The 24,636-nt window shown below is 49.3% G+C and overlaps 3 protein-coding genes across 3 annotated transcripts; 1 reads left to right on the forward strand and 2 right to left on the reverse strand.

Moving 5' to 3' along the window:
* Positions 1 to 3,164: 3,164 nt before the first annotated feature.
* On the forward strand, positions 3,165 to 7,964 carry BDZ83DRAFT_578908 (pentafunctional AROM polypeptide; the record flags this gene model as incomplete). Its single annotated transcript, XM_060505184.1, has 2 exons — positions 3,165 to 7,805; positions 7,890 to 7,964. 2 exons carry the CDS (start codon positions 3,165 to 3,167, stop codon positions 7,962 to 7,964), a joined length of 4,716 nt encoding a protein of 1,571 aa, XP_060364361.1.
* A 1,297-nt stretch (positions 7,965 to 9,261) lies between these two features.
* Positions 9,262 to 11,346, reverse strand: BDZ83DRAFT_578851 (uncharacterized protein; the record flags this gene model as incomplete). The annotated part of the gene is made up of 2 exons (XM_060505172.1): positions 9,262 to 10,439; positions 10,500 to 11,346. The coding sequence occupies 2 exons, from the start codon at positions 11,344 to 11,346 to the stop codon at positions 9,262 to 9,264; spliced, it is 2,025 nt and encodes a 674-aa protein (XP_060364362.1).
* Positions 11,347 to 22,807: 11,461 nt separating this feature from the next.
* On the reverse strand, positions 22,808 to 23,144 carry BDZ83DRAFT_578861 (histone-fold-containing protein; the record flags this gene model as incomplete). Its single annotated transcript, XM_060505175.1, has 2 exons — positions 22,808 to 22,971; positions 23,030 to 23,144. Coding segments are annotated over 2 exons (279 nt in total), but the record flags the coding sequence as incomplete, so codon positions are not given.
* Between the last annotated feature and the right edge of the window lie 1,492 nt (positions 23,145 to 24,636).

The following is a 24,636-nucleotide window of genomic DNA, read 5'->3' on the forward strand; positions in this document are numbered from 1 at the left end:
AATAATATCTAGGTATCTCGGTATTTTAATAGTATATATTTAAAAATAAGTAAACGATTTAATAATAATAATAATAAATAATAAAATAAGCGTTTTTTAATTTTAATAAAAGAAACGAGGTAACGAATATATTTATATATACGAGTTAAAGTTAGAAATATTTTATAAAGGGTAGCGTTATTTTAATAACGGTAACGAAGGTATTTTTAATATTACTATTATAAACTATTATTATTTAAAGGGGCTATAAACTTAGCTAAATAAGCGTAAATTTATAAAATAGTAGCGTTATATACCTTAATATTGCTATCGATTAATCCGTAGTTAAAAGAGGGAAAGTTTAAAAAGTAGAAAATTAAAAAAAAAATAGTCTATTAAAATAGTAGGAGTATTTATTAATACTATATATTAATATTATATAAACGATATTGAGAATCGCCCGAGTAGTACGTAAAGGCAGAATATTAAAATAAATAATTTTAAAATAAATTTAAAATTAGCTAGGTATTATTTAATATTATTAAAAAGTCCTTTATTATAAATTTAAATAAGGGTTATAAGCTCGTTAATAATATAAAAAAAATTAAATTAAATATTTTATATAATAGAGAGTAGAAGCTACTCGACGGGCTAATTAATAAGGTCGATATTGGGGTTAAATATAAAAAGCTCGGTATTTTTATTAATATTTATAATATTTTAATACTATTTATATAGGTAATAGTTTTATTAAAAATTATTAATATAAAAAGATATTTATCCTCTTTAACTTTTATTTTAAATTATAATATTTAGTAAAGGGGGTATACGTATTTAGAAAAGTATTAATTACTTTATATAGTTAGTTAGTTAGTTACTACTTAACGTTATACTTTTTTTAATAAAAATAGCTATTTATTATAATAGGTTTAATAAATTAAAATATTATTATTTTATTTTTAAAGAATAAGTTAAATTAATTAACGTTAAATAATATTATAAAAAAAAACTTAAAGTAAATTAGAACGCTATCATTTATTTTAATATTCTATTTTTACGTATTACTCGGGCGATTTTTAATATCGTTTATATAGTATTAATATATAGTATTAATAGATATTCTTACTATCTTAATAGACTATCCTTTTTTAATTTTCTACTTTTTAAAATTTCCCTTTTTTAATTATAGATTAATTAACGGTAATATTAAGCGCGCAATGCTACTACTTTATAAGCTATTTATTTAGCTAAGTTTACGGCCCCTCTAAATAATAATAGTTTATAATAGTAATATCAAAAATATCCTCGTCGCCGTTATTAAAATAACGCCGCCCTATACCTTTAACTTTAATTTATATATATATATATATATATTTATTACCTCATTTCTTTTATTAAAGTTAAAAAACGCTACTTCTTTTACTATTTATTATTATTATTATTAAATCGTTTATTTATTTAAATATATATTATTAAAATACCGAAATACCTAAATATTATCGACCCCTAGGGCTTTTTTAATAGCTATTAAAAGTTCGATCCTATAAATATTATATTAAAAGACCTTGGGCTATAATAAAACCGTTTTAAAAAATACGGATTAAATATTATTAATTTAAAGATCTAAAATAGGTATATTAATATCGGTATTATTATTATTAATACTTAATTTATATAATATAGCCTCGAAATACTTAATCGATTTTAAAATATTATTAATATTTTAAAATCGTAATATAAAAGTAAATTAAAAAAGATTAAAAAGAATATTTTAAAGTTATTAAATAGGGTAGAAAATAGGGGGTAGTTTTTAGCTATTTAAAAAGTAATTAATATATTATATTATTAATAATAGTTTAAATTAATAACGGCTACGGCTAGCTATAGTTAGTTTTAAAGTTTATTATATAGTAATATACGATATTTACTTTAATAGACTAATTTATTTATAAAAGCGAAGATGGCCCCTAATGAGGCGGGCTGGACCCTAAAGGGTAGAACGCTACTATATTAATTTAATAAACGTAACTTAACGTAAAGAAGGAAAAAGTAAATTAATAAACGGAATTTAAGGCGCTAAGCTTTTAGGCCTAGCGGTTTAAATAGTTATATAACTTATAAAAGGTCTATTAAATACTTAAGGCCCGGGCGTATAGGGGCCTAGTGCCCAGTGCCGTAATATAATAGTTTATTTATTTTAAATTATATAGCGGTTTTTATATTAAAATTACTATATTAAATTAAATATATATTTAGGGTATATTATATATATTATATAGTTAAAAAGTATATTATATTATATGATTTCTTTTAAAAGCCTAATCCTATTAATATCGATTTTTTATATTTATAAAACCGGGAAAAAACTACTATATAATTAATATTAAAAACTGACCGAGTAATTAATAAAAATAGAAATATAAATAAATAATAACTAGGGCGGTAGCCCTTTAGGCCCGGTAATCTAGCCTACTATATTACTATTAGAGAGTTAGCTTTGATACCTAAAGCTAAGCCTATATAGGCCTATAGAGCCCTAATGCCTAGTGCTATAATAATAGTATTTACGAAGTATCAAAACCTACCCGAAATGCTCGTTAATAAAAGTATTAAGTTAAGCTTTTCTTAAGAAATAAATATTTCTTCTTATAGCAAGCTGGTTGCGATTACTAAGGTAATTCTAAAGCACTACAGAGGCGCCCGGGCCAGCCATACGTGGCTGGCTAATTTCAGTAAAATTCGTACCAGCGACTTATGTGGAACCTGTGTGCCTGAGGGGCCCTGAGGAAGTCCAAGTGCCCGGACCCCGGTGCTTTAAAAAATCCCAGCCAAGGGGAATCACCTCAGAGTCATACTCTTTTGGCAGCTCCGGTATAGGCGGCATGAGAATCCACTAAGCCGCAATAGAAGAGCCGTTCCTGATCCCTGCTCGTGCCATCCCCGCCCCCGCCAATTGTCCTTGTCCGATGTGGTAAAAAAAAAAAAAAAAAAGGTGAGTCCTCTTGGGAAGAGTCACTGGCTCCATACACCCTACGCCCACATAAGGTAGGCGCACCCGCGAGTCTTTGCACATTCAACGCATTCAATTCACTTACCGTTGCAAGCTCCACGACAGAGACCAATCCAATGTGCCAGAGCTCTAAGTAATTTACGACTTACCACCCTAACATCTGCTGCCATCGATCATGGGCTTGGTCAATGGCTCAGATTCGGGCTCAGGCCCGACCCGGATCACGATCCTGGGCAAAGACGACATCGTCGTCGACCACGGCATCTGGCTTGACTTCGTGACTCAGGATCTCCTCCACCATCTCAAATCATCGACCTACGTCCTTATAACCGACACGAACCTCTTCGATACCTATGTCCAGCCTTTTCAGAAGGTCTTTGAAGCTGCCGCGCCTGCTTCGGCACGACTGCTCACGTACGCAATCCCGCCCGGCGAAGCTTCAAAGAGCCGCCAGACCAAGGCGGACATTGAAGATTGGATGTTGTTGCAAAAATGTACGAGGGACACGGTCATCATTGCTCTAGGCGGCGGTGTCATTGGCGACATGATCGGCTATGTCGCTGCCACTTTCATGCGGGGCATTCGCTTTGTACAGGTGCCGACGACGCTGTTGTCTATGGTTGACTCATCCATTGGTGGCAAGACTGCCATCGACACCCCAATGGGCAAGAATCTCATCGGTGCTTTCTGGCAACCGTTCCGTATCTATATCGATCTGAGCTTTCTCGAGACGCTGCCAGCGCGGGAGTTCATCAATGGCATGGCCGAGGTCATCAAGACGGCCGCCATCTGGAGCGAGGACGAGTTTAGCGCACTCGAGACCAACGCACCCGCCATACTGGCTGCTGTCAAGTCCCAGGGGGAAAAGCGACTTTCACCCATTCGAGACATTCTCAAGCGAATTGTCCTTGGCTCTGCTTCAGTCAAAGCTGAAGTTGTCTCCAGCGATGAAAGAGAAGGTGGCTTGAGAAATCTGCTCAACTTCGGCCATTCTATCGGTCACGCCTACGAAGCCCTGTTGACACCTCAGCTTCTTCATGGAGAGGCCGTCGCCATTGGCATGGTCAAGGAGGCAGAACTGGCCCGCTTCCTTGGTGTGCTCCGTCCTGGCGCTGTAGCACGACTTGTCAAGTGCATTGCGAGCTACGAGCTTCCCACCTCGCTACATGACAAGAAGGTTATTAAGCTGACAGCAGGAAAGAAGTGCCCCGTTGACGTGTTGTTGGAGAAAATGGCGGTTGACAAGAAGAATGATGGAGCCAAGAAGAAGATTGTGCTCCTCTCTGCCATCGGAAAGACCCACGAACAAAAAGCCAGCGTAGTCCAAGACCACGTCATCAGGGTAGTCCTATCATCGGCAACTCAGGTCATACCAGGCATGCCAAAGTCTCACAGCACCATAGTCACGCCCCCCGGCTCCAAGTCTATTTCCAACCGCGCCCTCGTTCTCGCCGCTCTCGGGCAGGGAACGTGCCGAATCACGAACCTGCTGCATTCTGACGATACAGAGTACATGTTGTCAGCCATTGCTCAGCTTGGGGGAGCGACATACGCCTGGGAAGATGCCGGGGAGGTGCTGGCTGTCAAAGGCAAAGGCGGCGAGCTCAATGCTAGCAAAGAGGCGCTGTACCTTGGCAACGCTGGTACCGCATCCCGATTCCTGACGACTGTTGTGGCTCTTTGTGCGCCGTCCGGAGTGTCTTCCACAGTACTTACCGGCAACGCTCGCATGAAAGTTCGTCCAATTGGTCCTCTGGTCGATGCTCTCAGGGCCAATGGGCTGGGAATCAAATACCTTGGGCAAGAGAAGAGCCTTCCTCTCCAAGTGGATGCTGCCAATGGCTTCGAGGGCGGTGTCATAGAATTGGCCGCTACTATCTCATCGCAGTATGTGTCGTCAATTCTCATGGCTGCACCTTACGCGAAAAACCCAGTCACCCTGCGACTCGTGGGCGGAAAGCCCATATCACAGTTCTACATTGATATGACCGTCTCGATGATGCGGACCTTCGGCGTGAACGTCACGAAATCGACAACGGAGCCCAATACCTACCACATTCCGAAGGCGGTGTACCAAAACCCAGCCGAGTACGTCGTGGAGAGCGACGCCAGTTCCGCTACCTACCCTCTGGCTATTGCAGCCATTACCGGCACCACTTGTACTGTGCCCAACATTGGTTCAGAGTCACTTCAGGGCGACTCTCGGTTTGCTGTTGACGTGTTGAGACCTATGGGATGCACGGTCGAGCAGACTGGAACTTCTACAACTGTCACAGGCCCGCCCATTGGCGGTCTCAAGGCGATTGAGCATGTCGATATGGAACCCATGACAGACGCTTTTCTCACAGCCTCCGTCCTAGCCGCTGCGGCATCCGGAACAACCAAGATAAGCGGCATCGCCAATCAACGCGTCAAAGAATGCAATCGCATCGGGGCAATGCGCGAGCAGTTGGCCAAGTTTGGCGTTGAGACTGACGAATTTGACGACGGGATCATCGTCACCGGCCGCGCCGTGCAGGGGCTCCAGCAGCCTACCGAGAGTATTTATTGCTACGACGATCACCGCGTCGCCATGAGTTTCGGCGTTCTTTCAGTGGTATCCCCCAGGCCTGTGACGATTCTTGAGAGGGAATGCACTGGCAAGACATGGCCTGGTTGGTGGGACACCATGTCGCAGTTCTTCAACGTTGAGCTTGACGGGATTGACGAGCACCCCAAGTCAGTGGCTACGGGACTTCCCACGAGATCTCGTAAAGATAAGTCTGTTGTTATCATTGGTATGCGTGGCGCAGGCAAGACGACTGCGGGAAGATGGATGGCCGCGACACTCAAGAGGCCTTTCATCGATTTGGATGAAGAGCTGGAACGGCGGTCAGGCATGACAATTCCGGAGATGATCAGAGGTTCCAAAGGATGGGCAGGCTTCAGAAGTGACGAGCTTGAACTTCTCCGGGATGTCCTGGAGAAACAGAGCCATGGGCATATCTTCTCATGCGGCGGCGGCATTGTAGAGACTCCCGAAGCTCGAAAACTGCTTGTCGCTCACTGCCAGAACAACGGCACTGTGTTACTCGTCCATCGTAATACTAAGGAAGTCGTTGACTACCTTCTGCAGGACAAATCAAGACCAGCCTACAGAGAAGATATTGAAGATGTCTACTGGCGTCGGAAGCCCTTCTTCGAGCAGTGCAGCAACTTTGAGTACTTCAGCCCTCATCCTCCCGGTACGTTGGCTACGCGGGAGCCGCCGCTAGACTTTCGCCGCTTCGTCAATGTCTTGTGCGGAGAGCAGATACAAGTCAATAAGGCACTGGCGAAGAATCCCAGTTTCTTTGTTTCCCTCACGATACCAGAGGTTGCGTCGGCTCTCACTCTGATACCGGCTGTTGTGGTTGGTTCTGACGCCGTGGAGCTCCGCGTGGATCTGCTCCAGGACTATTCTGAGGAGTTCGTTGCACACCAGGTTGCGCTTCTTAGATCGGTGGCAGACGTGCCCATCATCTTCACTCTGCGCACACAGTCTCAGGGCGGAAAGTTCCCTGATGACGCTCACGACCAAGCCTTAGGGCTGTACCAAAAAGCAATTCGCATGGGGGTCGAGTTCGTCGATGTTGAGATGACACTCCCAAGGCGAGTCATTAGAACAGTCGTGGAGAACAAGGGACCCGCACGTATCATTGCCTCCCACCATGATCCCCAGGGCAACCTGTCGTGGAAGAACGGTTCTTGGATCCCCTTCTACAACAAGGCTCTCCAATGGGGTGATGTGATCAAGCTGGTCGGTGTCGCCAAGCGGATCGAAGACAACTATGACCTAGCCCAATTCAAGTTGGAGATGTTGTCTTCGCACAAAATCCCAATCATCGCTCTGAATATGGGACAAGCTGGAAAGCTCAGCCGTGTCCTGAACGGCTGCCTCACCCCTGTCTCCCACCCCAGTTTGCCATTCAAAGCAGCCCCGGGGCAATTGTCCGCGGCTGAGATCCGGCAAGCTTTGGCGTTGCTTGGTGACATCAACCCGCAAACGTACTATCTTTTCGGTAGTCCCATCGCAGCGTCGAGGTCACCTGCTCTACACAACACTCTGTTCGATCTGGTCGGATTGCCTCACCGTTACTTGCGCAAAGAAACGGCTAATGCAGCCGACGTGCGCGACTTGATCCGAGCTCCTGACTTTGGCGGCGCATCCGTTACAATCCCGCTCAAGCTTGACATTATGAAGGAAATTGACGAAGTCTCGGAGGCGGCTCGCATCATTGGCGCTGTGAACACCATCGTCCCAGTATCAACCGGCGAGGACGCGGCTAAGCTCATCGGTGACAACACTGATTGGTCAGGTATGGTTCACTCTCTTCAGTCGGCAGGTGTTTCGTCCCAGTCGGTAGAAGATGGTCAGTCTTCTGCCATCGTTATTGGCTCAGGCGGAACAACAAGAGCTGCCATCTTCGCATTGCACGCACTTGGCTTCGGGCCCATCTACGCTCTAGCACGCAACAGTGGCAACCTGGAAACCCTGAAGGCGTCGTTCCCCTCAGATTATCGCATCGAAGCCCTCAAGAATGCCAGCGAAGTTCCTGCACTCGCATCCTCGCCTACCGTTATGATCAGCACGATCCCTGCCGACAAGCCAGTTGATCCCTCGCTCCGAGAAACTCTCATGGCAGTATTGCGTCAAGACACGGCGGTCAATAGAAAACGCGTCCTTCTTGAGATGGCCTACCAGCCTCGCCATACACCACTGATGCAATTGGCCGAGGACGCCGGGTGGGAGACCATCCCTGGCCTCGAGGTGCTCTCAGCCCAGGGCTGGTATCAGGTAAGTGAATATTCGTGGACGGTGGACACGAGACACCCAAGTAGAGGAATGTGACATAGGCAGCTAACTTTGATTTCAATTTAGTTCCAGAAGTGGACGGACATCACCCCTCTCTACCAGACCGCTCGCGCAGCCGTCTTGGGCGAGCAAGTGGCGTAAGATGGCTAGGGCATGCTGCAGGAGCCGACCATTGAACATGCATACCAGATATCATTGGTGTTTCGTCTGTCTAGTTATGAGTACTAGAGTAGAGAAATGAGCTATAGGACCTAGCATTGACCACACAGACCTAGTTGCCGAGTAGGTGACTAGACTTTGGGACTTCACCATAGAAATAAGGAATAAATATTTGAATTGGAATAAAGAGTATCATGTCCTTATCTTGTAATCAGTGTATATTTGCGTGTCGTCGCGAGTGTAGCCCGATGTCCTTCTGTGGTCCTTTTTTTAGCCATTGGTGTCGGCCACTTATGCCATACGTGGTAGGACACCAATTTTCACTGGTGAGGATTAAAAAAGGGCACAGGATCAAGTTGAAAATGGTGTTATACATATTAATATTTCTATAATGCATCATTCCCCCTCATCCCATATCGTAAAAACTAGCGACGCCTGCGTGCCCTTGAAACCTCCAAGTTCCCACCCCTTTTTTTTATCTAGCCTTGCGGTCTCGATTTGGACCATGGTACCATAGTGTACAATATCTCATACGTAATCGCTTCGTGGAAGAATGAGCAATGTTGGAAATTCGCTAATATCCGCCAGCCCCAAACCATCGCAGAAATCAAGTAAATGATGAAAAGTGATAAACATCGCTACTTCTCAAAGAGGAAAAAAAATGCACAAGTCCAGTCCGACCAGTAGTCAACGACCATAGATTGCATCATATGGATAAACAACCACAGGTTTCGTTCGATTCGGGGCTGTCCATATCGCATAGAAAGGAAAGGATAAGCCTGTGGTGGGGACGCATGTAGTGTAACGTCATATCATCCATCCTCCCCAGCTCGGTCCCATCAATTCCCGATTTGATAGACTCAGACGGAGGTGAATGATGATGCCAAGGCTCATGATGATGTCGTCGAGTGGAGTCGGGCAAGTTGCACGACGTCTGGCCATGAAAACCTAGTAGGGATTGCGAACAGCAAGTGATGTCATTACGGGTCATGTGGATCGTCAGGGTCGCTGTGCACGGACTATGTGATGTCATGTTGCACGACCCTTACTGCACCATCGAGGACCCTGAATTCGCAGCCTTGTTGATTCGCCTGACCTCCCCGCGTCCCTGAATCACTCCTCATGTTCGGATGGTGCACGCTATTGACGATGGTTGGGTAGACCATCAGCTTCCTCGGAGACCGGTGCATTCTTCAGCCGACTAATCCAGTGTAAAGCCTGTCGCGGAGCAGACACCATCCGAGCTGGGTGGTATTACCAGTAAACGTAGGTAGCGTATTCAGACGTTATGCCCCCGGCGTCGGTGCTTGCCTGGGAATTCAACATCCGGATGACAGACTCGGTAATGTCGTGTGAGCGCATCGGCACGACTGAATGTCTTCTCTTCGGTGCAAAGATTACAGCGCACCTTTTGCTTCCGCGCATTGTGAATGGTATCCTCGTGACGAGTCAAGTCGTACGGCCGTGAGAAGATTGTGTGGCACGGTTTGCCCGTGCTGGGATTGATACGATCGCAGCGGTGAGGTCCGGCTTGACTGTTGAGCATGCTATCGGGAGACGTGACAACTGCCTCAGGCCTTCTAGGCCCCCCGATACCCTGAGTCTGCCGATGCCCCTCGCGCTTGTGCTTTTGCAGCAGAGCAGGGGTTTCGAATCGCATCGTGCAGCCGTGGTAGGTGCAAGTGTAAGTACCACCATCAGCAGCAGCACCTGCAGGCTTGGCTATTGGTGTCGCATTTGAAATCGAAGTAGCATCAGATCCCCCGGTGCTTGACTCGGCAGAGCTGAGCCGAGGAATCTGCTCATGAGATTGGCGTGGATGAGCAATGAACGGGTACTGCTGTGGAATGTGGACAGCGGTCTGAAGCTGAGCAGGCATATAAGGGAAAGTTGCCCCATTCTGCATAGCAGACCTGGCAAAGTTGACCTGCTGGTCTTGCGTAGCCACTGCCTTTGCAATATCTTCAATGTCCACCGTCTCCTGGGATGGAAAGAGTGAAAATGATGGTTCAGCATCGCCATCGTGGAATTCAAGCATCGCGTCCTTGGGGGAGATGGTTTTTGGGGTTTCCGGCTCCGACTTTACTGTCATTTGTTGTCTCATGATTTGTGCATCTTGCTCCGCCTTCTTCTGTTCCCGGATTTGGTGGGCCGAGTTGAATCGTAGACGAGAGGCCTGACCACCTCCACCAAAGTCGTGACTGGGCATAGGTGCCAATGGTGAGCCCTGGCGGAAAGGCGAACGATCGCGTGACACACTGGAGACTGGCGACTGTGCCGCACTCAGGTGCTGGTTGTTTGCGGCGCTAAGTCGTTGCGCGAACACGTCATTGCTTGGAGATACAGCCATCTGGTTTTGGGGCGGAGCTGCCGAGGTAATGGTGAAATTGGGGCTGTACAGTTCATCATTGTAGATGTCTGTCATTGTGCGGTCTAACTTGGGTATGTTGCTGAAGACTGTGTCGAAAATGTTGGTTAAGCCTGTGTTCAATGAAATTCGCGTGGGAGATTTCTTACCAGCTTTCCGCCGCCTGTCATCTTCTTGTTCAAGGTGTGATGGTGTTGCGGGCGAGTCCCCGGCAATGGAGCTTGCCACAGAATTTGGGTGGGATCTGCTACCAGCCATAGAGAGTTCAGGCGCAGGTAATAACCCGCGGTCAGATCGTGGCCGTTGAACATTCAAGGCTGAGGCGTAGCCAGCCATGTCCGACGAAATATTCTGCAGTCCGTTGTAGTTGGGGTACATGTTGTCGTGAGACACCGCCATTGACTTGTTGGTCAGCTGGTAGTAAGCATTACCGTCGTGGGCCTGCATATCGTACAGACCGTCGGGTGTTGAGTCTATAACCGCGATTTGGGGATTCGACGTGCTGTGGCTGAAGGGTGACGCGGGACCGGCTGAACCGAGTGAAGACAAAGATGACTCCCGCTGATGAGGAAGTCGACCAACAGTCTTGGGAGCGTACTGATTCCCGAGTACCCAAGCGTCTGACTGCATGAGGTTATGATGATGGTCGTAGTTCAAAGCAGAGTCTTCGAAACCTGAAGTGTTTGTCGCTGATCGTCTTGGGACGGCCAGATGGGACGTATCGTAGCTTGCAAGGCTTGCTGAATTACTTGCCAGAGAATAATGTGAAGGGAGGAAAGATTGGGTCGAGAGCGGAGACGAGGAAATACTCGACGAGGTGAGGCCGGGGGCAGTGTCGTCAAAGGAGGCTTCGACGTCAAAATCGATCGAGTGAGGGTAAAAATGCTGTGGTTGTGTCTGATACTGGTGGTAGAGGTCGGAGTGATGTTGATGGAATTGTTGCTGTTGCTGATGTTGCTGGATTGATTGTGAAGCAGTGGGTCGGGTCAACAGCATGGTGTGGCAGTTAAGAAGTTTAGATGTTTTGTAGGTGTGGTTGTGGGAGAGGTAAAGTGAGTGGCAAACAATGGAGGGACGATGACTTATAAAGATGGAAAGACTAAAGAGAGGCAGCGGGTTGGCAGCACTACGTAGGGGACTTGCAATGAGGTAGCTGGTCAGGTACGTACCCCAGAGGGCTATGGGGCTTAGAATTGAAGGGCCAGGGTGTGCGGTAAGGTAGCGCGCTATGGGTAAGTACGTACCGCACCTCGCAACGCGGACGAAGAGCGGAGGTACCGGGTGGAGGACCCGAGGCTTAAACAAGTTGTGCTGGCGGTCCCGGGGATGGGATCAGTGTGGTAAGTAGAGCAGGGTTACAGGGGGGTTTAGGGATCGGGACCGGGGAGAACACCTTAAGGTCTGGATGCAGGAAGGGGAGGGCCCGGAAGGGGGGGAAAAGACTGGGAGAAATTTTTCAGGTGTGTGGGATGATGACCAAGTCGACCAAGAGCATGCGGTATGAGTCCTTGAATTTTTTCCTCCTCGATTCCATTTGCTGGAAGGCCGAGGAACCCTGAAGACCGACAACGGCCCAACCGGGAGATTTGAGTTTTTGTCTCTGTTAAGCAGCCCAGCGAGCAAGCAATTGCTTGAATAATGCACATGCAATGTGACACGCACAAGGTAAGCAAAAAGCGCGAGAAAGGCTCACTTGGTACTGCTCTCGGATCCACGTAAGGCGTATATTCGTATTCCGTTTCCTCAGGTCGACAATCGTACTTACTGAGTGACATTTCCCTTCTTTGGCCTTACGATCCACATCATGTGAGCAACGCACGGAGTAGTAGAAGGCAGCAAAGGAAGTGCGCCGAGGTCTACAAACTAAGCATCCGGAGTTAACGCAAAAAGAACCAGCGGGGCGTTGCTAAAATGGCCGCAGGCAGACGGAACAGTGAGTCCTCAACATCGGACAACTAAACAGCTGACGCGGATGGAAATTGAGTCACATGACAGAAAGAGAGATCGAGAACGGCCATGGCCCAGTGTGGTACGTACGCGGAAAGCGGGTGTGTGCAATAGACCACTAAGGCAATTTGCAATGCCTACAACGTGAGGCAGCGTAAGGTAGGTACGGCGGTGCAATGGAAGTGACGACGGAAGGGCTTGCTCGAAGCCTCTGGAAGTTTCTTGGGTTCAGAGATCATTGTCGTTCACCCAACAAGTACACATTGTCCGCAGCACCGGCGACAATTGACTTCGACAGCTTGGACCCTCAACTTACATTAACAACTGATGAGTGAGCATACTCCGTACTAAAACACACATTGGTCGCGGCACTCACGCACTGTGGGTTGAGCGAGACGGACAAGGGCGGGAAGATGCGAGGCGGGAGATAGCACGGAAGTAATCCGAGTCTTGCTCTCGTTCCATACCGGTAGCACCCTTCGCAGGCTCGCAGACAGGACACTCAAGACTTGGCAGGGTGTTCGGCTAGGCTTGCGCTTGATGCTGCGCTGAGCGGGTGGTTGCACTCAAAGGGTCATGAGAAGCAGCGATCAAGACGTAGGTGGACTCCATTCCGGCGACGGAACGACATCGATAATCCCGTCGAGGGCTGGTGGAGTGACGTAGGGCGAAAGGTTGGGACCACTGAGGTCTCAAAGCTCGCCGCCATGGCAAGGTACCTAGTGTAAGACCTGGTGTCTAACCACCCAAGGTGCTCTGTACCTATCCTGTGCGGGTATGGTATTGAGAGAACCTAATGTGTCGGAGTAGCTTACCAACCTCATCTCACAGGCTCTAATACATACATGCCTAGGTATACTATCCGTGCCTCCCACATTTGGTCGTCGATTCCCGCGGTACAGAACCTACTGTGTCACTATGAGGAGAGTGGAAGGGATTGATGGGGTGGTGGGCCCACCCGATGACATGCTGGAACGCACACACTGCATAGGTACGCACACCTTTACCACGCTACATTTTTCCATACACATCCCAGAGTCCCTCGATGATGGCACATGGATGCATGTTATTCCAGGACCAACACGGGCCATCCGTCACCGTGCTTGCAGCCTTTATCTCTCACCGGCGATTGATCGTCAGCGGCCGACTCCTCCTTCAAAATGGCCGACAGAAGGTGGGGAGAATAGAGGTAAAAATCCCCAGTTCCAAGCTCCTTTCCCAAGTATGTATGCATATCCGGACGGAGTAGATACCTTACCTAGTACCATTCATATCTTGTAAGCACCTAGACATGTCCTTACCTGGTCGCGATTACCTAAACCTCTACACACACGTCAATGACCATTATCCGAGGTTTTGGTCTGCGTGCCTGCCAGCGATGAATGTCATCCAAGAACCCACAGGAGTATCCGTACCGCAGTCCCTTCACTACGTAAGGTAGTTTCCGGCCGTGCCAGCCCAGCCTGGCGGGCAAACGCCGATGGCCAATGATGGGTGGGCCGGTCCAGGGAAGAGTGAGGGGGTACGAAGATCGCTTCCATGCTCGCTGCACCGGTCGCTTCTACCATGCCGTGGCCCCACGAAGGCTGCATGTTTTGAAGGGTCCTGTCGGGCTGGATCATGGATGTTCATGGAGTGTTTGGTGGACGCGGGCAGACAGGGAACAAGGGTTCGTGCGAAAATGCCATGACCTCAGTCCGTGCCGGTTTTCCAAAAATGCAATGATGCAAGCACCCGAAAGGAAGGATGAGGGGGAAGAAGGGGGGAAAAAAAAAAAAAAAAAAAAAAGGTTCTTTGGAATTTGTCTTCGGCGAAGCCTCGGAGGACGGAGGGAGGGTGTCGCTCGTGCCCCGCGGTCCATAGGGGAGAACCCCGCGAGGCGAGGCCGCGAGACAAGAGAGCACCCGGCCCCCCCCCCCCACCCAAAAAAGGCGAGACCGCTTGTATGTAAGATGCTTACAGGTGCACTGTTTTCATTGGCCGAAGGCATTGTGCTCAGCCACACTGCCACACCGACGGTTCAGCGCTCAACTGTCCGTCTTGTTCAAGCCGAGAGAAGCCACCCAATCACGTAATGTGTCAATGTGTCAATTCACTTATCCGCAGGGTCTGGCGCTTTCTAATTATGCAGTGCACCTCCTCTCTGGCATCGGCCTCGTGGTTGTCGTCTGCAGGTACACGCCATCGATAAACGAAGCCGAGATTCTATACCTAGAACGAATGCTCGATCGGTCCCCTCCCTTGTCGCCTTCTCCCATTCGTGCACTTCCAGCGCACTCCAGTGCGGCAGTGCCCTATGAGAAATCTGGGGAGATAAGCAAATAAGGTACGGACACCATAATGGTATTTTGGTCTACACTGCATTGTATTGTTGAAAATGTGCAACCATATGGGACATCTTTCTGATCGGCTTGTTGACTAAAAAATCCTCTGTTGATGACAAATGATCGTAACGTTTCATGCCCAGAAGCTACCACTTGTCCCTCGTCGTACCTGCCTATCTCGCGGATGATGTCACCCTTGATCTCTGTACGGCACTATCCAACGGTCGAGGTATCGTGTGGCTGGTGGCTGGTGGCTGGCTCCCTCTATGTAGGTAACCTTGCGCATGGCGCATATCGGTTCTGGCTGAACTAAGCATGTCCAAACCTTACCTAACCGATACCCTAGGCCTCCCCATTGAACTGAGGTTTGACTACCAGTGCCTAAGTCCGAGAACCCCTTAGAGTTTACAGCCAACGTCATACAGCAACAACAGGCAGGATCTTGCTGTGCGTGCACAATTTTCTTCCATCATCCAACCAATTTACTTTAGGTACTTTACGACGCTACGAATAAGGTATGCTTCGCTGCAAGTTCGCATAGCTTTTGTTCAGGTGGTTTATTTCCTCGCAACACATATCACAATACGGCTCGAATGCGCCAGCACTGCTAGAAACACTGTCTGTCCACCACCACTTTGGGCAGCATGGTCATCTGCCATCGGCCTTCTGGTATTCGTAACGCTCCAAGGTATCAGGCATTCGACATGGTTATAATGGTGTGATGGCATGTTGGCATGCAGCACGCCGCAACCTGCAAGCTGAGATGTGGCTGGGCAGTGCTCGCTGCCATGTATTCTTGACGACCACTTTCGGTCATCATTCCGGCCCACTATATACCTCCCTATACTGTACACCTTCGCGTCCTCGGATTATAGCCGGATTTGGCACGATATAGCACTTGGTAGCCGACGCTCGTTGGTAAGTTACACAGTGATAGGTTGGGTGTGTTTGCTCTAAACTTGTGATTCGTGCTTTCGTCTCAGTGATGTGGCTTAACCATGAGAAGGACAGGCCACCCATGGCCGGTGGTCCCCTTAGACGATTCTAGTGGATGGATGCCGAGGCATGTTCCAGCCACACATGCCGATCTTCAATGTGGCTTGCTCGCCTGCATGTCGGGTCCCGACCGAGCGGGTTTCCTCGGATAACCACCACTATGACACTGTCGGCACTTCTCACTCAGAGTGCCAAGCTGCCAGGGAATGTAGTAATAAACTCACATTGTCAAGTTTGAACCGGGGCTTTGAACCGAGTCCTTGCTCCCCGCGCGCAGCATCAGAGAAACGGGGCTGTGAATGCCACGAATCAGTCACGCTGACAATGCCAGCTGACAGATGAGTTTGCTGAATGACTCCTCTCGGCAGCCGCAGCCGCAGCCGCTGCCGCGCCAGCTCTAGGTGTTATGGACTTTGATTACCTAGCTGCCAAGGATTTGGCTCGGACGAGACCCTTCTCATCGCGACTCATAATATGCTGCTATGGACTTTTGCTTTTTGCGTTGTCAGCTGAGCGTTGTATCCCGGGATTCATCGTATTTCCCTCGTATCAAACTTCCTTAGGTTCACATGATCTTCATCGCTGTGAACTGCCAGGTTGCGTGCATTGCAGCTACCATCATGTTCAGCGCCGCCGTACCAAGAGTGCCCCACCCGGATCCATGAAGACCTAGAGCGGTCTCGACCCCCGTTCCGTCGGCCGTGAGGTGGGCTCAACCCATCCGTCGGCCGGTCCAGCCGTTGGAACTCTCGGGGGTCTCAAATACACGAATACGGTCCTGTGCGTGAGTGCCCGAAAGCTTAAGCATAACTAAGAGATTTACGTTGCACATCGCGAGGCATGCGGTCTGTCAGGGTAGTCGCATACATGCTTATTCGTACCAGCAAGCCAACCTCGAGAACTAGCACTCCCTGTAGCGCTGGGGGGTATATTCATGGGGCTCCATCAGGTTGTAGGAGCTGAACTTAGGGGCATCATCAGAGAAGGAACTCGACTCCTCTCTGCTGTGCTTTGTTTAGATGCGTGCGCGTCCGTCACTGCATAGCCCGGGCCCATCATCTTGAGCATGAGACGAGCAAGCATAGCAAAGTGGCTGATTGATCACTTCTGAATTTTCTTCTATTCTGTGTTCTCAAGAACAAGATCCGGCTGACTCATCCGCAAAGCTGATTAAAGCTTACCTTCGCCGGGCGGGTGTGCATGGACTACGTAGTACACCGAACTAAGTCCGTCAGGTTCACGTCACCTTAGCATCTTTGAGACTTATCCGCAGCCGAAATTCAAGTCTGCATACACAGCTAAATGATTCAGAAGTTTGGAGCAAATCAATTCCTTCGGGAAACGAGTAACAATGAGAGAGAAAACTTGACTGGTGCAGGGATTGACAGCGATGTCGCGATGCCCGAAAAGCGATGTTGCCGATGCCGAGTGGTGTGAGAATGTGAGAGAGACGTGATAGGCTGGCAAGCTGGCTGTCGGGCCAGTGTTGTGTAAGGTGGTGCATGTCCAGCGAAAAGCAGAGGGGCCCGTGCAGGCTTGCAGGAGAATGCGGGAAGAGAAAAATTCTCGATCTTTTCTCTTGCATGCAGCCAAGTGCGTGGTCCGGCCCAGTCTTCGGCTTCTCCATGTCCAAGGTTTTCTCTGTCATTCAGGGATATTCAGCCCTCGTTTACCCGCCCGCCTCTAACCAGCCCATAGGAGACGAATAAGTTGAGGTACCTTAAGATTCATAGCTTTGACTCTTGTTCCCTTCTATGTTGCTAAAACGCAGAAATTGGCCATTGTGTGTTGGCCATCAACTTGTCAAATGCTTGGAACGCTATGGGGTAGGTGAAGTGGCACTATAAAGCTGACCAATCAGTAATGCGGATCCCCACGAGTGTGGCTGAAGCCGATACCGTGATCGGCGTTAAGCCACAGCGCTGTGCAATTTACCTTACACAGACTTCCATGACCACGGCTGGATGACAGTTTCGGAACGGCCGCCCCCACCATCCGAGGGCGTCTGTAAACTCCGTATTCACCCACACCTACCTCAGACCTCAGACGTTGAGAGCATGGCCATGCTTACCAATGAACCTCTAGTGGGTCTCAATGAGGTCCGTACTGCGTAGGTACTCCGCACCCGTCGACCCAACGCTGCACGCATCGGTTGCTCCGGCACGTAGCATAGCTTCCAGCTGCCATCTCGGGGCCTCCCACCCTCCTAGATCGTGCGGAACATCAGGACCACTATTCACGAATACGATGAGGAATCCAACTTCTGTTTCCGCACTTCCTTGCGGCACCCAAGTGCAGACCGTAGCTTGCCTCCGGCTCCGGTAAAGCCCCATGCTTGGTCATGACTACCTTATCGAAACGCCGCTACTCGATGGCCATCTTTTTTGCCCTAATGCTGTGCATCGTGAGCGACGGCGCAGTCCGGCATATCCGCTGCTGTGTAACTCCCACTGGACCAGGCCGAGAACTCGGGTAGACCAACTTCACTTTACATAGAACAAAAAGTAAACGTGCGAAACGCAGATAGCAGAGTCCAGGATCCATCCCGACTGCACACTACTCCACTGAGTAATGCCCGGCTGTATGTACCACGAAATATGGCTGTGCTGTACCTACATTAAGGAAGTATTGACATCTAGATGTCCTGACTACGGATACGTCTAAGAACTTGAGAGGTGAGTGCCCAAGCCCAGAGATCAAGTTTAGCGTGACGGCGCTGTACCCTAGACCGGGGGGGAGGGGGGGCCGGCAAGCAGGCAAAGGGAAAAATCAGGTCCAGCGTGCATACATAGGCATACAGGCATGCGCAAAACAGGGCAGGTGGCGAAAAGAAAGACAACAGTTGGATCGACTGCCGCCCAGAGTGCAAGATCTCTCCGTGGGCGACGCAGATCCATTCCTTGGCCCAGGCGGCCGGGTTCCGTTCCGTGGAGAAGTTGACTCAGGGTCCTGTCGGAATTCTAAATTTAGTGGATTCCATGGCTTCCGACCGCCAGTGACAGCACTCAGGGCTCACCTCTCCTCGGCTTGTGCGCTCGCGGCGCTGCGCTAGTATTCCCCCCAACGGTCAAGGGGGACCCTGATTGTCCGCGGGAGGGCTTAGAGGATCTGCAACACGTCAACCGGCATTTAACCGGGCCCATCGACTTTTGCGTCTTGCTTTCCGCTGCTTCTCAACTTTTCCATCTTGCGCGGCCGGCACCATCCGAAGTGATGTCCACACATTCATTACCTTCCAGATGACCTACCTGGCCAGCAATCTGTCCACCTTCAGGCTAGTTTTGCTATGTCGGGTTAACCTGGCCTCCACAGTCCACTGGTGATGACTGTCCAACCCTGCCACTTAGCTCACTTTTAACAACATCGCCCATCCTCAATAGCCAACTTACATTTATCGCCATCGAACCCATTCCGGCTTCTCGGATACCACCTTCTCCCCGACCCCCGAATCCCTAGTTCCATATCACGGGCTGCCTTCCCCTCTCGCACTGAGCAGGAATAAGTTGAGCTTGTGGCTTGGCTTCCGTCTCCCGCTTGCACCATCTTTAGCCACACAAGTGTCCTCGAAATGACCTGGCATATGCCCACTGGTCTGTACTTAGCCAACCAGATGAGTTCTGACACTGACTCACTCGCCTGGCTTCACCAATACTATCGTCGTGGTTGTTGGCTTCCTCCTCTACATTGCCAGGGTTCCTGAACATTGGCTAGGTCCGAGCCTCGGTCTCGTGATGAGCTGAACTGTCTCCAGTGGCGTCGTCCCTCTCGGTTCTTACTCCCGGCAAACCAGATGTTGTCTGTAAGAGTGGCTGAATGGCAGCTTGGGTCGTCAAACTTGTACACCTCGGTTCTTGCCACGCATACGCGTGACGACCTCTCTCTTGGGCTGCTGCCACGCACGCTCGTGACTCATCTTTCCCTGCCTCAAGCTTAGGCAGTCACGGGCAGCCATTCTAAAACTTCGCTTCGGTGAAAGGGGGATCAAAAGATTATATCGGGGCCTTATCCGGGAGTAAAGTCGACAGTGAAAGTGGCCTAATTGGGAAATGCCGAGTACGAATGACGAGGTGCCACGATGCCCCCGATTTTGTCCCTGTGTTGTGCCGACCCGGTTGTAGAAGACTTCCAGTTTGCTGACGACTGTGTTCCACCTGCCGTGGGAGGTTCGTCCGGCAAAGTGGAAAACAAATGAGTCCGCTGCTTAACGAACCCCAAGTCACTACCTACGTCTACTTTCGCTGCCATTATTGCTGCTGCTCGGCCCAGCCGGCTCCTTTTGTTTACTCTCTAGCTGGGATACCTCGAGGAGCTCCATAATACCAACGCAATGCTGAGTACTGGGGCGACGAAGAGGGGACGTCGTTATATATGTGTTGAGCGGTAAGTGGTATCATCACCCACTCTGCCAGGTATCGTCTATGTTCCATTCAAGTGCCAACGTCTCAAGTACATCGACGTGACTTGGACACACCATTCTCAGACGGCTCTCCGCGATTCCTATATTGTCTTGCTCAACAATATTCACTCTGTCCGGGTCAGTCGGGATTAGACATCCAAGGCTCAGCATATCATCTGACTATATATCCTACAATACAGTGATGTGCTATTGGGCACTTTGAGTGGCTGTTTGTTATTGGGAAATATGGTATCTAGGAGGCTCTGGACCCATCCGTGGCGAGTATATAAGATATAAATGGGGCAAGTCACAGCTGGTAGGGGAATAAGCCGTCAAGTTGGTGGTCTAGCCGGACCACGTGGATAATCCATAGGTGCGACGTGGGAAGGCCACAAGCTATCTAGGCCCCGTCGGGGCATCGAACAACACTGATGAGGTATACACGATAATTACCTGATCTCAAACCTGATTCTGTAGTGCTCTGTTCCTATATGACGCTTATCCGTCAGAGAACGCCCATCTAGTGTGCAATCGAGGTTGAAGTCGGACAAAGTCTTGGAAAGGCGGTATTCAATATGGCCGGCCATCATTCATGCCCCCCGTTCAAGCTACCTGGTGGAACAGAGTACCATTACATCTCACCTTATACTAATGATTGGGCTTGCGTTCGATCTCTGTGTCAAGTCGAGGACATGGGTGGAGAAGCTTATGCAAAATGTTCCGGCAATGTGTTGTTCGCCGTGTTACTTCGGCACAGTAGACTGGTTATCTACTGACTTTGCAGTAGAATGATGTCTCCCTCAGCTACTCGTTGCATATGGTACGCCGTGCTGTGGGATCTTATATGCGCCTGTCGATTTTCCGGGTCTAAACCCCAGTGTCTAGGGCTTGTGCTGGTGTAGTCGGCACAAAGTTGCTAGCTCGCGCTTTCCGATGCATTCATTCGGCCTATAGGCCATATTAACGGGCCATGTTTGTCTCTCTTGTGATGGATCTCTATGCAGGCTCGGGGCTTCGAGCTACCGTGAAATGATCATTGGGTTGTGCCGTAAGGCATGTCGGCGGTTCAGCAAAAACGACGCCCGTGTTCCGATCCTGTGAATCACGCACGAATCTTCCGCGCATTTCCAGCTGCATTTACTAGTAAGGTTACGCAATATACCAAGTAGCTAAGCATGGCCATGCGTTTCATGTTCCGGGTCTTGTGCTAGGTTGGCATCGAGGTATGCTGGTCGTGGACTTTGCATTATGCCGCGGTGCGTGCTACTAGCCATGGGACAAGCGCGAGGCCGAGACAACATTGTTCTCTTGTGCTAAGAGACAGTCGAGGCAGGTTGTTCTCCCTCTTGTTGTTCGCTCCTGCTCAATTGGGGACTTCGGGCCTGCGGCGCGATTAGGTGACGAATCTTGCTACTGGGCCCAGTTGCTGTTACTCTTTTTGACCAACTTTGTAGGTCGATATACCGGACCATACGCGCTTGAGACTCGCCTTCTCTCCAGCCCCTCCATCTCAGCTGGTACTGGGTTCTTTGCGAGACGCCGGGGTTGCGTTTCTGTCCGCTTCTCCTTGGGCCAGCGTGTACTGCATGCAACCGCTTGGGTCGTGGGATGTTGATTCGTGTGGTAATTGAAATTTTCAACTTATGCAGAGTAAAGTACGCCTCTGGTAGTCTCTTGGTGCCAGAATTGATTTAATCGACAGGATGTTGCTGAATAAATGATTTTTGACATGTTTTGTAATACATGTTGAAGTCGCCCATACTTTTGGACCGTCCAAGGAATAGCATCTTGATCCACAACACATGTCCTCACCGCGACTTATCTGAAGTCAAGTAGACACAAAGCACGAGAGTCCCCCTTGATGGATCAACCCCTTAACGGAGAGGCGGCCCAAAGTGTAGGTTCGGATGACAAGAGCCCTGCCAGCCCTAGAATGACGCATCAGGCTTCATCGGGGACTTATGGGCCACAGGCCCCAGGACGATCAAGATGGTCAACTGACCACAAAGGAGAAGACCCCATGAGAATAAAATAGGCACTGGAAGCATGAGATCATATTCGATATTGTTAAGAATTCAGATAGACGAACTCAATCACATCAGTTAATGGCAAAGTGCGTACCCATTGAGGTAAGAAACCTTTCAAGACAAGAGGGCCAAAATTACTAAGAAGAGACATCATCCTGCACACACAATGGGAAATACGGACAGCGGGACAGCAAGTTGTACGATGCTCTATGTGGATCGTATTGTTGACTTGTTCATCACTGAATGACTTGAATTTGGTATGTGTAAAATCCCCACACCATAGCCCACTTAAATAAGAACATCGAGGGTCAGCAGCCTGGCGCCAACGCACGTTCAACGGCAGCCTGGACAGACGTATATAAGGCCAACATGCATCGAGAACCAGCGCTGTCAGTCGACACCCGCACGGGACGCGGCGCGACGGTAGCAGAAAGACTAGGGCAAACAGCATGCACGGCGGAGAGTCAACAATTACAGTCACAAGCCAAAGACGCGACACGCAGCATCCAGCCGCGCCAATGCAAAAGGGAACTGAGAAAAATTGATCAAAACGTGCCTCGGCGAGGGATTATGTCTCAAGCCAACCAAGCCATCCGTATAGAACCCCATTTCCCGTATGGTACAGTAGAACACCCAAAACCAGCCAAACCCATGATCATTCGTGACAAAACACTCCACTCCCAAAGTCCGCATGGGCCACCGCGTCGTGGGTTGGATCGCGTTATGGCCCAAGAAAGATTCGTAACAGGCATGCAGAAATACGACGCTTAACCACCGAAACCGTACAGGGTGCGACCTTGGCGCTTCAACGCGTAGACAACATCAAGAGAAGTGACAGTCTTGCGCTTGGCGTGCTCAGTGTAGGTGACGGCATCACGAATGACACCCTCGAGGAAGGACTTAAGGACACCACGAGTCTCCTCGTAGATCACTGAAGGAACGACGTGTTAGTCTCTTGCAAGCCGAGGCGAGCGGGGGTTGGAACCTACTGGCAGAAATACGCTTGACACCACCACGACGAGCGAGACGACGGATAGCAGGCTTGGTGATACCCTGAATGTTGTCACGCAAAATCTTGCGGTGACGCTTGGCACCGCCCTTGCCGAGACCCTTTCCGCCCTTGCCGCCTGGTCACCTCAAGTTAGTATACCGGGAAAGATGGAGGAAGTATGCGAGATCGGCACTTACGTCCAGTCATTGTGGATTGTGATAAAATTGAAGTGCTTTAAGGTAGGAGTGATGAGGCTCTTCCGAGAGAATGGCGTGTAAGATTGTTTTGGCAGAGATAACGTGGGGCTGAATAGTAAGAGGAAACACGATTGTAGTCGCGAAGAGGGGGGCGGGCATTTATATCAAATGTCCGTGGGCCAAGTCTGATTCGGGATCAGCCAGAGAAAAGCGGGTACGTCCATCACGCTGGATCACACCCTGTCGCGACGCGAGGTGAAAAATAAAAAAACAACGCCAGGAAGGCACAACCGCACAGGCCACACTGGCTTTCCCGGTACCTCATCAATCTCAGCTGATTCCCAATTGGAGCAGCAGATGGATGGGTACGATTAAATGCAGCCAACCAGAAGGCGTCCCTCGTCTGTCCCTGCTCCCTTCCTCCTCCTCCTCCCACCGTTCATTGCCACCTTGCCTTGAAGTTTACCGTGCCAGACCTCAGGCGCGCCGCGTGCCATCAGCACCGTGTTTCCGGCTTAGGTTCCATCTGCAAAGTACAGACCCCTCCGACTGTTCCACCTGAGCGCAAGGAACCGATCATCTCACTGGCAGTTACCGACGTGGCAGGCAACCACTGCTTTCAAGTTCGATGCTAACACTACTGAAGTTACTGACTGCATCGGTAATCGTTTTACTCATCAGCCGACATCTATAAGCCTCGAAAGCGTGTTTTGACTCGAGTCTCTTGACTGACCGGCCGGTGACGTGATGACGGGCGCTCTCTCATTCGTCGCGCGCTTGAGTCATCTAAGTAGTTCAACATGCCCTAGTTAAATTCAGTGCCGTCTTCAATCCAAGCCGAGGTGTCGCTGCACCCACTGTGTCACTGCCCCATTTACCCATCCCCAGGCTCCAATTTTGGTAGGTATTCGTACATCAGAATGAGCAGGAGACCGGGAAACCGTCTCACTGAACCTCCACATCAGTCGCGTAGGTATTCACGATGCCGCGGCCGCGCAGAGATCGCGTCACGCCTGATACTCTGTAGACCGCACGCGAAAAGCCTGGGAGATGGGCGTGTTCCGGGCAGAGATCACTTGGGTAGGCTCATGGCCTTTCATGTCAACGCCGGGCGGGTAGGTAAAATACATGGATGTATCTCGGAAAACCTTTGTTAATTGTTCTTGCCTACTACGACAAACAGCCTTTGATATTCATTGATGGAACATATGAATAAATGATACCACTCTTAGTATCAACTGGTCTTAATGCTGACGCCTCCACGCGCTCTGCTTCCCAAGTCCTAACGCGTAAAGCGGTCGAGCACTGGAGGTGCTTTACGTAGCTTTTGCCCATCCCGCATTTAGATGGAAATTTCCGCAGACGGGGAACGCTGGGCTGAATCTTGGATGGGCATAGCCTAAAGGTG

Source organism: Colletotrichum acutatum (genome assembly GCF_030867785.1).
Source record: "Colletotrichum acutatum strain CBS 112980 chromosome Unknown BDZ83scaffold_53, whole genome shotgun sequence".
Taxonomy (NCBI): Eukaryota; Fungi; Ascomycota; class Sordariomycetes; order Glomerellales; family Glomerellaceae; genus Colletotrichum; species Colletotrichum acutatum.